General features: G+C 37.6%; 2 protein-coding genes across 2 annotated transcripts; both read left to right on the top strand.

Annotated features, from left to right (window-relative positions):
• Window positions 1-9601: 9601 nt before the first annotated feature.
• On the top strand, window positions 9602-11590 carry LOC112561038. The gene is made up of 4 exons (XM_025233185.1): window positions 9602-10285; window positions 10605-10961; window positions 11167-11294; window positions 11528-11590. The coding sequence occupies exons 1-4, from the start codon at window positions 10201-10203 to the stop codon at window positions 11588-11590; spliced, it is 633 nt and encodes a 210-aa protein (XP_025088970.1). The 5' UTR covers window positions 9602-10200.
• A 206-nt stretch (window positions 11591-11796) lies between these two features.
• LOC112567896 lies at window positions 11797-12852 on the top strand. The gene is made up of 2 exons (XM_025244771.1): window positions 11797-11996; window positions 12385-12852. Exons 1-2 carry the CDS (start codon window positions 11822-11824, stop codon window positions 12711-12713), a joined length of 504 nt encoding a protein of 167 aa, XP_025100556.1. The 5' UTR covers window positions 11797-11821; the 3' UTR covers window positions 12714-12852.
• Window positions 12853-14869: the final 2017 nt, after the last annotated feature.

Here is a 14869-nt window from a genome sequence, read left to right as displayed (position 1 = left end):
ATGTCGTGCCCGCTATATTTTCGTTTTTCTCCTACCGTACAATATCAAATCTTTTATTTTCTAAGTAGCAGTAAGTCGCAATTTCCCTGGATATTACATTTTTCCTATGCTAGTCCTCCTTCACCTGCTCGTCCTCCTCTTCTCCTTTCTCCCCCTCTCTTTCTACTCCTGCTCATCAACTGTTTGAGGTGTAATATGTGGTAACACGAATCAGACCTCTATCTGACTGCATGGTTGAAGTTTGAATTCTCGAAAATCCGTTCGGATTAAGTGGTAATTCACTTTCTCCCGGGAAAGATGCGACGAACTTTGGAATATTAGTGCACTCATCGTTTACTGAAATCCGAGGCACATTTTCCGAGAACTCTCAACTGATCCCTGTTTAAAGGTAAGAGAATGTTCAATATATAACAGTTGTATAATCAGTTCTAATATCAGCTGAGTGTTATATGATTTTATATGTTGAGATTGTCTATCATCTCACCTGCTTCATCACCGTTCCCAAGTGCTGTCCTCATACTGCCCCAGATGAAAACAGTCACCAAGAATAGTTCTTTTGCCAAGTCCCTACGAATTGCGGTAACATTCTTGAGCAGTATTAATATATGTATGTACTTACTTTCTCTGCGTGTGTGATAATTGGCGCTGAACAAGGCTACGTGTGAGTGTAGATGTATGTGGTGTTGGGGTGCAACTATATTTTGTTTCTTGTATTACTTATGGGAGCTCTCAAAAATGAAAATGTTTGTACCTGTTGTGGATAGAAAAACACAATTGTAGTAGTAACAATAATAATAGAAATAGTGGTCGACGAGAACATCTAGCTCTGTATCCAGGTAAATAGCTTTACAGATCTTTAGAAAACGCAACAAACAAGCTGATAAAACGAGAAAATGTCTTATGCCTCAACTTTAACCCTTTGGCACGAGAGCGCGCACACACACAGACACATATTAGTACACAAGCACTCTTTCTCTCTCCCTCCATTTGGCAAACGCACGCGTACACACACTAGAAGGACAACAAAAAAACAAACAAACAAACAAAAAATCTCAAGAAAAACAGAAAATCAGAGAAGACTGACAGAAAGGCAGACTGGAAGGAGCAAACTTCTCAAAAAAATTACAAAAGAGGTAAGCATTTAGGTTTTTTTTTTTTTTAATCGTGAATGATTTAATATGACACATATAAAACTGCAATTTATTCCACTGTATGTGGTCAGCATAAAAAAGTTTCAGCATGTGTCTGAACAGGCAACTAGTGCAATGTCTTCAGTGCAGATGTAACAAAGTTATGCTTGCTTACTCTCAGCAAGAGCCTGGCAGTAGATGTTTGAAAATCGGCGCTGATAAAGAAGTATTCAGGGCATCCAGCGCGTATAAAATTAATATAGTGCATGGACAAATAAATTTTTTGTATGTTTCAGTGTCTTTTATTTATTTATGCTCTCTACTTTTAATTAGAGATCACCACCACTTTTGAGTGTCAAATGATTTTCTGTGAGGTAATGAATGGGAATGTAAGAAATATGTCGGCTGTGGATGCGCTGTGTAGGCTGCAAGCACGAAGGTGAGCCAATGGGGCAGAGTACTTATTTTGTTTAAGAAGAGATGTTAGACCCCGTAATACATTTTAAACTATTTTTTTTATTTTTTGTTGCATGAGTCTTTTATTCTGAGGAAAGAAATATTACCTCAGACCATAAGTTTCAAGTGCCAGGCACACACAAGCTTGCAGATTTGAACAAATTTGCTTCCTTCACTTTGTCAACTAGCAATGAAGAGCAAAGGATATTAGTCAAATTATGTTCCTTGTTACAAAGACAGACCAGATTCAAGATGCATATGGTGCAGAACATTACTGCACCCTGCTCCCAGTACACATTTTGACACGATAGTGAAATGGCACCCTACAATAACTTTAATGACACTCAACCCTCCACACTTTTCCGACACATCTGTTATTTGCATAAAGTGTATGCAGCTCAGCGATTATAGTTTCTCGACTGACATTTTTGATAGTTAATTTCCTCCTTTAGCTGAGTTTATTGAAGATTCCATACAACGGCAAGGCTGCAGACCTCGTCTGAGCAGATGGCATTCACTTTCCCCAACAAATACCGGACGTTTCCTTAAAGTCAATCTAAATAAACTAGAGATTGTTTAAAGCTTTTAAAAATCTGTGGCATATTAGGGTCCCGAGTACCTCTCGTGAATATCGGATAAGCCTACACAGTAAGGGTAAATAAAGCCTCTTTTCACCAACTCTTCCGTTCCCTCAAGCTACATACATTATCATGTACGGTGTCTTTAAACGATGTTTAAAATCCATTCATTTGTCTTAAAGAAGGGTGAGAAGAATTCCTTTCTCTAATTTTTAATATCTCATTTTTTCAGGACCAAGTTGCATACCCCATGATTGCGCTTAAAACATTTCTATTCAATTTGAAAAAGAGAGAAGATGACCTCCAAAACCTGATTTCGTAAATATTTCTGCATCTGAAGTAGAGGTCATGAAGTAGAGGTCAGGCGAAAAATCCTGCAAATGGTTCAGCTACGCCAATTTTTTTTAACACAGTAAAGAATCGACACAATATACACGATGCATCATTTCCAAAATATTTACTTTTACAAAAGATTTTCACGGCTAAAAGCTGAATTTTGCTGCTTGAGTCTTTTATTCTGAGGCAAGAAATATTACAGCAGACCATAAGCTATACAAGTTGCTGTACAGTGCTAATCAGTTTAATTGACCTGTTTCCTGTAGTCAGGTAAAGTGTTAATTACTGTCCAATTTTTAGGAGATGAAGCTGTCAGTACATCAAGGAGGTGCAAAGATGAAATCACTGTCGCTATCGAGTTCCACTTTCGGGATGACTTCTAGGGAGTTTAAGCAAATAGATATCTAGAAAAGAAAATCTTAGTCTTATACAATCATCATCTTATTATTTTCACCATATGACAAAAAGCTAAAGAATAAAGTTAGCGTAGCTATGTGTATTTCCTCTATGTTCACTCGCATGAGTGCGTGTGTATGTGTGTGTGAGAGAGTGCGTGCGTGCAGGCTTGACATAATGTGTTTTTACACAGATATATACATCAGTGTATGGACGATTTTAAGTCCATTTCATTTTTGTATTACCAACATTAGGACTCACTCAAAAACACACACTTATGTACACCACGTGTAAAAGAACATTTAGAAAGTTTGGTCATTAGAGCCATAGGACTATTTAATGCACTTAACTTCATGGCTTTCTCTAACGCAGGGATGCACAACCTACGGCCCGCGGGCCATATCCGGCCTGCGAAACTTCTGCCCACAGTGCAGGAAATCGGCATGTTAGTAATAAAAGAAGACCTTAAAAAAACGAAAAAAAAGGGGAAGAAGAAGTACTTATCCCCACGTAGGGGCGTTTCCCAATCTTTTCTTTCGATGGACGAACATTTCGATTCAGTTCTCCGACTTGGTGTCTCTACGATGAGGCCGGACATTCAGAAGTTGGTTTTGGGAAACAACTTCAATATCCCACTAATTATACATAATTAAGGTAAGTACAACTTGTTCTAATAAAAAATGGTATCTGCTCTATTTTTTTTCCTTTTTGTATTTTTGCGGCGAAGTGGCCCGCGACACGGCTGTCCGAAATGGATATGGCCCGCAGGCCGAAAAAGGTTGGGCATCACTGCTCTAACGTATATTAAGGAAGGAAGAATTTGTCGGTGTTGTCGAGGATTAAGAATGATCTATCTACTGAACAGGAAATTATCCTTAAGGCAGACGTCTCTGGAGTTTCGTTAAATGATTTGTATTGAGAAGTCTAACGGGTGTGCATCAAGAGCAAGTCACAAACAACTCAGAACACTGGTGTCTGGCAGTTATTCATGTCAATAGCTTGAATAATAGAAATATCGAACTTATACATCATGAAAACAACAGCACGATATATTGTGTGGTTATTGTGGGCTGCAGGTGCCTCTCCTCTTTTATACCCGCTTATTGTCAGAGGTACAGTAGTCCAGTTTATTTTAATGTGTCATTTCTTACATATTTGTTACTTAATCCATTACTTAATTTTATATCCAGTATATTCTGTCCCCTCCCCCCACCAAAAGCAATGTTTCATTGACTTAATGTAACTCACGTATAAATAGTTCGAATAATTAAAATGATTCTTACATTTGGTGTTGAATGAGTTCAGGTTGTAGAGTTGTATATTTCGTAATACCTTTGTCATACTCTCCGTTTTTCAAGAGCATTTGAGAACCCAGGACTGAAAAGTGGCTGTACTGACACCTCAGTCTTGTTCCCAGTGTATTTTCCTCCCTTAACCTAATTTATACAGTTGTGTTTGCTAATTTTCAGGCTGTTCGTGTAGATAAATTCTGTTGTGAAATTGTGTTTCCTAGACTGGCTCATTGTTATTCTATAGTGTATATTATTTCTGTCTACTGTACACATTTTACAGGTTTAAAAATGTCACCGTGTGGAAATAATGGACTTCAAGAAATAGCAGCTGGAGAAATCACTAATTTCACCTGTGAGGCTGAAGGAGAAATCCGCTGGGAAATATCACCGTGCCCGTGCAGATTTTGTAGACTGTACTGGTTTGCTGCAGAATGTTACAGAAACGATTGCGACACATACGGAGTTTCAAGAAAAACATTTAAGACAGGTTTCACTAGCACTAAATTTACATACCTGAGCATTGATGCTGTCAACAACACCGAGATATATGAAAACGAGAAGTATGTAAACGAAACTGTGTTGTGCTTTAATGACGAAATTTCCTACTGTGGAATCAACTATATTTGTGAGTTACTACTAGTTTTTTTTCTCAGAGATTTATTTGAATTACTTTAGAGTGAGAAACATTAAAAGTTACTGTTAATCAATGTGGTTTTTCAAATTTCTATATATTAAAAATTAGTGATTGTCGTTTGTGCATATTTTTAATCTGGTATATTATTTTTTAAAAGCTGAGAGAAGCAATCCCCAGTTTATGTCTAACAAAATTATGTCACTTAAAAAATAGCCATTACTTTTCTGAAACCATAAAGTTTATTACAAATTAAATACTTAAATTTTTTGAAACCCTGTCGTTCATTTATTACTTTAACGGTACACGGACGTTTCGCCGCGGGACGTTTAGGAGTCGGACATTTTGCCCACCGGCGTTTCGCCGCCGGACGTTTCGGCGCGGGGCACTTCATTTCGGCATTTCACGCGGGACCTTTAGCCGAAGTCAAGTGTGGGACGCCCCTTAGCTCACACATTTCTCTCGCCATTGTATCAATGTATCAGTGAACTCTCTCTCACTATCCCTCCTCATGTGAACCGTTAGCTCACACACTTCTCTCGCCATTGTATCAATGTTTTTTCTCAAAGCTGTTGCGCATAATCTGTGACAATCAAAGTGAACTGTCTGTGAAGTCTGTGTGTAAAATTTGTTTGAAATAAAGAATTATTGTGTAATCTAGTAGTTACTTTCATTCTTTGAGAAGTAAGTAAGCTCTCTCTCTCTCTCTGACATAATGCGGCGAAACGTCCGGCGGCGAAACGCCGGTCGGCAAAACGTCCGACTCCGAAACGTCCGGCTGAGAAACGTCCGTCGGCAAAACGTCCGCACACGTACACCACCGGGTGCCCCTGCTTCTGATTGTCAGTTTAGCGTATACTGGACTTAGAAACGCGAATATAGTCTTTTTCCGAAATCCCTAACGTCTGTATCATCTCATAAAACCTCTTACCAAACGTTGAGAAAAAATATTCTGAAGCAAGTGTTTATGCAAGCGTCCGTGGTGTGATAGTAAAGCGATGTAGCATCTTGGAGTCACCAGACAGACGGGAAAAAACCGGGTGGATGTTGTCTCTATGTTTAAAAAAAAAACTGCCCGATATTATTCAGCATCTAAGCTGGTTTCCCACGTTCTGGGAATGGGCTTGCCACTTATTGTTTAAAATTCAGAATAGTCTCGTTATATGCATTTTTACACGTTTTTATTAAGCAAAAAATTTTCTTATAATAATGAATACCTCAAATTTTGAAATACTTACAAAAATTCATCAAGATCGTCTACTTTTCAAAAACTGGACCATGACTACATGCAAGAAACAATTTTTAATATTTAAAGAACGACCACATCCGCCAAGCCTGTCCTGTGGCTCAAGGCCTTCAGAAAACGATGACAGCAGTTGTACCTGCAATGCCACTAGTCTTGGACAGCCCACAGGTTACCTGAGATGGACGGTCGAAGACGAGAAAAACCAAGAGAAACTACCCACAGACCAGATAGCTCACACATCACATAGTCGACAGTCCTTAACGCTTTCACTCCACAGCCGACCGTTACTGAAATGTGACGTCATTTGGGGACAAGAGGAAATTTCTGGTGAACTCGCATTTTTTTACTTTGTGTAAAAAAAAGTAAATATGTGTCTGCATATGTATGTGTTTGCAGTTTTATTATGAATGATGAACACATCTGATCAAAACATCAAAAACCACATCCTTATTCTGTAACCTGAGGTTTGTTTTCTTACCAGTCACCGACCGTTTCTTTTATTAAACGAACTTTTTTAAAGTTTCGCGGAAAACGAGGATGAGTAAGCATCAGCAATGCTGCCATGAAGTTAACTTTAATAATACGATTTTTGGAAATCAAGCATATTATTTCCCTCAAGATGTGGTCTTTCATTTTTGGACCCAACTGACAAGGTAAGACCCTAATTTACTTTTTTGGAGTAAGATGTTTTGTGTGGTTTTTGAAACTAAAAAATAATGTGGCGTCGTGTTATTTTAAGACGACTATTTGGATAATTAAGGGCATTGAGATTATTAAATATATAAATGTAAAGAATTCACTGTATATTATATATAAAAAATTTGCTTCTTCTCATGTCTGCCAGCTATCAAATGGATAACTAGGGTGTTTTTATAATTTAAATACAATACCCCATAGATATTAGTTTACAGATAGTTTACTAGTAGATATTATTATAAAATAATACCTTAGAAATATAATAATTGACATCGTAGAATAAAGATAAAAAAGTAACAGACAGAACAGAAAAGATAAGACAACACACATAAGGGACTGGTTTACTTTCAGCAGCAAAAACAAGCCATTCATCCCAGTATTTATGCTCACCTCCCCTCAAGATCAGGCGACTGCAAGGTAAGCACTGATCTCATCCCTGGAGTAAGATAACAGTAATAGTGTCTCACAAATATGTAACCTACCCTCGCCTTTTCAAAAGGAGAATTCAGAGCCACTACAGAGTACATGGCCTACCCATCCCTTTGAACATCCCCATTCGTTTTTTTAAAGGGAAAAAAATCAGATGTTCTGATAACAAACACAAACATATCTTGCTGTAGATGATTCCATGAATGAGACCTTAGCGCAACAGCAAGTTAATAGTTTTTAAAAAATCATATTCACAGACCATCACCTGGAATAAAAAACACACAGCAATGTCTATACGGCCATTTGACAGCTCTGTTTCAGGTATATTTTGCCTTATGGTATTCGTTATATGATTACAACTGTCTAGTGGAGATCCCCACCACTTTTATGTGTTGAACTAATTCCTATGGGAGCATGAATGGGATAGGAAGAATTTTGGATGTATTGTTGCTGTTTTCAAGAGGGTGTGAACATGGTTCAGACACATTTTTTTGCCTAAAGTGCTTTTAGTTAAAGGAAATATAATTTGAATTTTTCGATAGTACTTCTCGCTTTCTCTACCTGGGCTTTATTGTTTTATCTAAGAATTCATGCAATGGCGAGGCTGCAGTAACTGAGCTGTTAACATTTGCTTTCTCAACAAATGTTGCTTTGTAGGCACACAAATCAATACTTTGCTTTTTAGAGCAACTTCCATTATTATGATTATGCGTATTCATTTATTTCTTTGTTTGTCTAACAACAAACAGCTTCCTGCCAGCAGATAAACTTGCCGTGGAAATGCATTTATGAGTATTCATTGTTGGCTGCTTGCATTGCCTTGCGACCTCATAGAACTCTTGCAAGGTGTGCCTTGTCCTTTTGTCAAACATTTGAGCCATTAAAGTATTCGCTGTCCCCTTTTCTTCCGTCAAGGTGGAAGAGCATGTTGTCTTCAAGTTTCATGGCTCGATGGAAAACATCTCGTTGATAATAATGCTGAGACATCTACACATTAGGAGGCAACATCGCTCTACTTTTCCCTTTCCGAAGATAAAGTAGAGGATAGCGGGACATGGTGTTAGTCTTATACCTGCATAAGGTAAGATGGTAATAAAGCAACAAGGATGTAAATTGCTCTTTTTCTCTCTTTCCCCAAGAAGTTCCTTTGTCCTAAACAACCGGAAATTTCCCTTAAGTCTCTCTAAATAAAAGATTGTTTAAGCTTCCGGAAGTGTAAAGCAAATTAAGGCCATGAGTATATCTCTTGACAGCAGATAAGTGTGAACAGAGCTGGGACAACAAAAGCCTCTTAGTACAGAGTTTCGGTTCCCTAAATATCCATAGATTACAATGATGTCCTTAGACCAGGTGTTGCATCCATCCATTTGGCCCTAAGTAGGATGACAAGCATTACTTTCTTTAATCCCTGATGTCTCAAACTTTTAGGAGAAAGTTTCATACATACACACACACACCAACACACACACACTTGCTCGCTAGCTTTCTTGCCAGTTTCTAGTCACTCATTTGAAGGAAAACACTTATTCAACAGATTCGCATCTACCGTAATTCGCGGGCAATAAAACAGAATGAGGTTACAAAAAGAAGAGGGTTGGCAAAAGATCTGTGCGACAACACAGTCATATCCTTGGTCTTGACTACTTTAGTCTGTCTTCCCTTGATGTACCAAAGCAATGGATATGTTGCTCTCTGAAGGTGTCGATGTGTCTGTGTGCCTGTACCGTCTACTTCTCTCTCTCTCACTCTCTCGATGGCCTAATACTAGTTTGGGTGCGTGGGTATATGGGGGCGTGAAAGTGTGTGTGTGTGCGTGCGTATGTGTGAGCGTGTGCGGACGTTTTGCCGACGGACGTTTCGCCGCCGGACGTTTCGGAGTCGGACGTTTTGCCGACCGGCGTTTCGCCGCCGGACGTTTCGTCGCATTATGTCAGAGAGAGAGAGCTTACTTACTTCTCAAAGAATGAAAGTAACTACTAGATTACACAATAATTCTTTATTTCAAACACATTTTACACACAGACTTCACAGACAGTTCACTTTGATTGTCACAGATTATGCGCAACAGCTTTGAGAAAAAACATTGATACAATGGCGAGAGAAATGTGTGAGCTAACGGTTGATATGAGGAGGGATAGTGAGAGAGAGTTCACTGATACATTGATACAATGGCGAGAGAAATGTGTGAGCGAAGGGGCGTCACACACTTGACTTCGGCTAAAGGTCCCGCGTGAAATGCCGAAATGAAGTGCCCCGCGCCGAAACGTCCGGCGGCGAAACGCCGGTCGGCAAATGGTCCGACTCCGAAACGTCCGGTGGCGAAACGTCCGGTCGGCAAAACGTCCGGCTCCGAAACGTCCGGCGGCGAAACGTCCGTGTACCGTGTGTGAGTGTATCTGTGTATTGAATATGAGATAACAAGAGAGAGGGAGAACGAAGAATCGTTTGGGTGAGAGCATGTGATATGTAATACGAAACATATTCTCCTGTCTTCGGCAGACAATTTTAGTAGAGTCCATGACCAGAGCTTGCATAACTCCATACATTGTGATTACTTAGATTAGACATGATGGTCAATGATACAACTATATATGTGTGAGTCCTATCTACAGTACACTTACAGTATAGTACTATGGATATATTTTTTACATGCATCATTACTTTACTAGGAAATATCCACATATAACAGTTTTTGAGAAGTGACTTGAACATACAGCGTTAGTCATTAGACATACATGACCTGACCTCTCCCATAATTCTTCGTCACACACACAAGAATGAAAAAGGTCATTAGAAACATTTAAAACAATATTCTTTTCGAAACAACAAGTAACACTGGAAAGGAAGATTAACTACGGGTATTTTACCCATCTTCGTGAATCATAGAGGAAATAATTCATGAACTTTTTCATATTCTCGGGAAATGGATGTGAGCATGATATAAAACTGTCTTTTGTTTCACCTCTTCCTTACAGACAGCTGCAGCTTAGATGTACATGTAGACTTTCACATGTTAATGAAGATGTGGAAAATGGGATTTATGAGAAAATTATACATCTTATTTCTGCTTCTTCTTGGTTCTTCCAGAGCCACAGGTAAAGTGGACAAGTTTTCTTCATTCATTAACTGTGTATGATTTTATTGTTTCTATTCCTAAAATTCATTTGCTGTCCTGTTACATGTCAACTGGTTTTCACCACGTGATGGTAAACTGCATGTTACAGATTATAAAAGTAAATTACAGTTTATACAAAGCGAGCAGAGTTATTAGAGAAAAGAAAGAGCTGGAATAGTAGAGAATTGTTGAGCCAGGTTTCTTGGCCAGACTGATGTTTTATACTACTTATACTGTATGCAATACAAGGAAATACATGATATTATCAATGTATCTTCTGTTAAAATGTGCATTTACAGATATAAAACTATCACCGTGTGGAAATGATGGAATGAGGGAAATAGCAGCTGACCAAGTTACATACTTCACCTGCAAGGTTGCAGTCAAGACAACAGTGAGGTGGAATTTAAGTGTCCATGACACAGGAGCTCATGAGTTGCTTGCTCTGTGTGATGGACATGTCTGTAATATCTGGCCTTATGATGAAAGATTATTTAAGGCCCGTTCTCTTGATTCCTTGCATACAACGATGGCAGTTGATGCTAGGAACACCAGTATTTACAACAGCATACATAGACTGAATGGAACTCTGTATTGCTATCGCGAAGATGGATTCAACAGGTTTACAATCGCCAGTTGCAAGCTAAACTATATAAGTAAGCATAGAATTATTTAATTTTTGTCAGATACATCAAAACCCATAATTATTAATTGTACTGTTAGTTAAAATTATACGCAAATGGATTAATAAAGTATTCAACGAGCTTTTAAAGAATTACTTTTATTTTACATGCCAACAAGGTTTTTTAGTTGCCTGAGCTCATCAAACAATAATAGTATACACCTTGATTTATGTAACAGTTCCACCAGAAGACGTTTTATGCAGAGCAGTCAATACATCCTGGACTGTCAATGTGTCATGTGTCATTGGCAATCTCTACTCCTCACGAAGTATATACAAGTGTAAACTTTTACGATTCAAGCTAGGGGTAAGTAATGATTAAAGACCTTTCAGGCAAGAAAACGAATTCAAAATCCCCTTAAAAATATGAAAACAAATGGACATTAACAAAGAACAAATGTAAAGGAAGAGTATTGTGGAATAAAACTCGCTACTTCCAGTACAATTCTAATTGATCTATCGTTAATATACAAGAGAACAAACGGGAGAATTAAATTCTTAATATACCTATCCCTGTCAGCTTTTATGTCCACTTCTCAGCCTGGTAAGGAGAGCGGGGAATCTGATCACATGTTAACAATCATTACTGTACAATCAGGATAGTCATCCATCGTCAATCATCATCATACATCAAATCTCATGAATCACCACCATCGTCGTTGTTGCTATTTTTCTCGAGTTAGCATCAGTCACTAATGTTTCTGGAAATCAGTAGGATAAGTGTCATTAAATCTTGTTCTCGCCTCAGTCCCTTCTCAGCGAATTATCTTAATCTCATTTTTCTCTCTTTTCTTGTTTGTTCAGTCAAGGAACGAGACCCTGGAGAGTATCACCATGGTCACGACACCGACTAGTAAGAGGATCACTAGGAGTGAAGTAAAGGTGTCAGGTTTCTGTCAGTTCATCACAACATTACCTGCAGAGGAAGGAAAATATAACTTTTATGTCTCTGTCACGCCAGGTGGACAAACCTACTCTACAGCTGGCGCGAAGGAATGGATTTCAGTTGGTAATTATAGTATTCTCATGTGCTAAATGTGTTTTGTTTTTTTTTGTTTTTCTTTTATTAGCAATCCGTCGCTAGAGTTTATTGAGTGATTCATATTTTCACATTTCATCTCCAGTTTTCATTCTTTTAGCATTTTTAGAACAAAAAAGTCTTTCTCATTAGTCAGCATATCTATTACAGAAATAAATCAGCTGGTTTGTCACATATGTGTGAGAGAGTGTGTGAGAGAGAGAGAGAGTGTCTTTGGGGAGGGGGATGTGTGGGCGGTGCATGTGTGTTTGTGTGTTTCTATCTTGGAGTGCGTTATCTTTTGTCTGAAAAAAGCTTTAAAATACAATAATTTTCAAATTTAAGTTAACTTTAAAAAAATTACTTTTTCTATCTGTAGAGCAACCTCTTGAACCAGAAGTCTACTGTGACCCACAATCTGGATTGTTACAAAACAATGATGTCATCTGTACGTGTAACACCAGCAATATGGGGCAACCCCCAGGGCTTTTAGGATGGAGCACAGGCAACGGCACTAACCTAGGGCTTGCAATTGAAAGGAAAAATACAATCGCCAAACCGCTAAAGTTGCATTATAAAGAGTTTCGGAGCTTGATGGATGATGAAACAGTTTGGGTTAGATGTGGCATCACATGGGGCACAACTGTTATCCAAAGGGAGATCAACATTTCTGCTGCAGTTGGTAAGGGAAAATTACTTACCCCCTGAGCAATGTTTTTTTAAATGGAAATGTTTTCTTTCTTCAGTTTCTTCCTTTTGGTCGTTTTTTCCCTCCTTGGTTGCTTCACTTTATGCCTGCCTGCCTGTATACTCGGCTGCTTGTCTGTTGCAGAATTATTTTAGAAAATATTCAGAGGTAAAGAAAAGAAATTATAGCTTTGATATCTCTGTGTCATCTGTCACTATCTCTCTCCTACTTGTGCGAAAGGAACGATTTCAGTGATATTGAGAATTCTTTCGTTTGTTCTTTTTAAAAAAGAGCTTAGCAACTCCAATCTTAAAAATACTACTTCAAGTTAGTTAATCGAGTATAGAGATTTACATAAAGAGATGTTTTATAAATCTGTTTTTGCTTCTTCAAATTTAGGGATTTCTTACTTTCTCTTTCTCTTATCTTGTCAGTGGCTTTTGGTGCTCCTGAGTTCCCCGTCTGGTTTGTTTGTCCGACACTTCCTACACCTACATTGCTTGTTCATACTCGTGAGGCAATTTGAGCTTAGTGTATTTATTATCATTTTTGGTACAATTGCAATCAAACTTTAAGTGAAAAGTGTCAAAAATAATATAAGATTACGGTCTTTAAACGGTATATCCTGGCAGCTACCCCGGAAAAAAAGTATCACGTTCAAAGAGAAATTTCGCTCTTGAAGCCGAGATGGATTTGCGAACACCAACGTCATTGTCATATGACAAGTGTCATCTCAACGGCTCCGTCATAAAGGCGAGGATACAAGCCGCTTTACAACCTTTATATACCACAAAATGTGACCGGAGTAAGTAATCATTGATTCGCCTGGTGAGAATCTGCCTTCAAATAAATGTGATTGCAATTAAAGATTTGATGAATAGAAAAGAGACTGAAATAGAAATAAAAAGAAAAAGAGAATTGTAAAGAAATAAGACACATCTGGAATCTTGTAAAAATTTGTTGTTAGCCTATCCATGCTTTCATTTCGACTGTGTCAATTTTGGAACAGTATAGTATTTGATTCGTAATTTTATTTATTCGCTGCAAATGATCTTTGTTTTGATTTTTTCAGGCTTAACGCTTATCATCCTTAAATAGATATGCACGCTTGACTGCGTTGTGATAAATAAATGTATTAAAGCAGTCTTGTTTCATTATCATGATTGCAAAGCCATTGATCTATGGTGTAACATATGAACTAATATGTAAATGAAAAAAGATATAATTCATAAATTCTGATATTTGACTATTGAAAAGGTAAAGAAAAATCTGGTACTTTCTGTTAGACATTTCAAAGACAATATTTCAAATAGGTGACCAGGCGTAATCATCAGATTCATTTATAAAATTAATTCTTTGGTGTTAAATAATTTGAAAGTCAAGTACCGATTTATGGTCTTGTATATCAAGCTAATTGCGTGGCATAACATATTTATAATATGAATTCGTGTACTTTTTGATGCAATACAGGTTAAACATTTTATTTCAAACGCCATTAACATGTTCTCTGTAAAAACGCCTGCATGATCAAACACCAGGAGTGTCTACATAAAACTAGTATGTAAAAAAAGGACATAACACCCAACAAAAGTTGAATATTTGTACTCTGCAGTCGTACCATACATATCAGTTACTCTCTTCATTATAGAACGTGTGTTGTGTGTAAGCTCAGCTCGTTGGCGTTTATGAGTTAAAAGATAGTATATTATTTTATTATTGAAAATTCTTCCACATACAAATATTTAAGAAGCTAGCCATTTATACAGAAAACGTATGAATAAACTTACAGAATAAGAACAACCAATATGAGAATATAAAATGAAAACTGTTAACTAAATGACAATTTGACATTGAATATAAAATGATAAAATACGTTTGGTTTAATTATTAAAATTCCACTAAACCAAATCATACAAGTATCAAAATGTCCTATAAAGTTTAGGCTATGCATTCTCCCCATTACATTACTTCGAGTAAAAGTTATTTAAACGCTTTACAACCTTGCTATGAAACTACCTAAGTAAGAACTCTTATAATATTCATGGAAATTAGTTCTTCACGTGCTTCTTGAATTCAGTTTAATTTGCCCTGGTCTGTAAACGCGTCCAGCCCTTGGGTTTGAAGGGCTTGACTGTGTGTAAGCGGCGGCGGGTACCGATTAGCCCTGTGTTAAGTT

This window comes from Pomacea canaliculata, linkage group LG1 (genome assembly GCF_003073045.1).
Source record: "Pomacea canaliculata isolate SZHN2017 linkage group LG1, ASM307304v1, whole genome shotgun sequence".
In the NCBI taxonomy this organism is placed as follows: Eukaryota; Metazoa; Mollusca; class Gastropoda; order Architaenioglossa; family Ampullariidae; genus Pomacea; species Pomacea canaliculata.
Note: the sequence above shows the minus strand (reverse complement) of the source record. Positions and strands in the feature narration are given on the sequence as shown.

What these genes read in the sequence shown, in the direction of transcription:
- LOC112561038 (XM_025233185.1), top strand. Translation starts at nt 10,201, where the DNA reads ATGTTAATGAAGATGTGGAAAATGGGATTTATGAGAAAATTATACATC. An exon ending in TGGTTCTTCCAGAGCCACAG is followed by an intron (nt 10,286 to 10,604) that starts GTAAAGTGGACA and finishes GTGCATTTACAG; the next exon opens with ATATAAAACTATCACCGTGT. An exon ending in TTGCAAGCTAAACTATATAA is followed by an intron (nt 10,962 to 11,166) that starts GTAAGCATAGAA and finishes TTTATGTAACAG; the next exon opens with TTCCACCAGAAGACGTTTTA.
- LOC112567896 (XM_025244771.1), top strand. Translation starts at nt 11,822, where the DNA reads ATGGTCACGACACCGACTAGTAAGAGGATCACTAGGAGTGAAGTAAAG. An exon ending in GAAGGAATGGATTTCAGTTG is followed by an intron (nt 11,997 to 12,384) that starts GTAATTATAGTA and finishes TTCTATCTGTAG; the next exon opens with AGCAACCTCTTGAACCAGAA.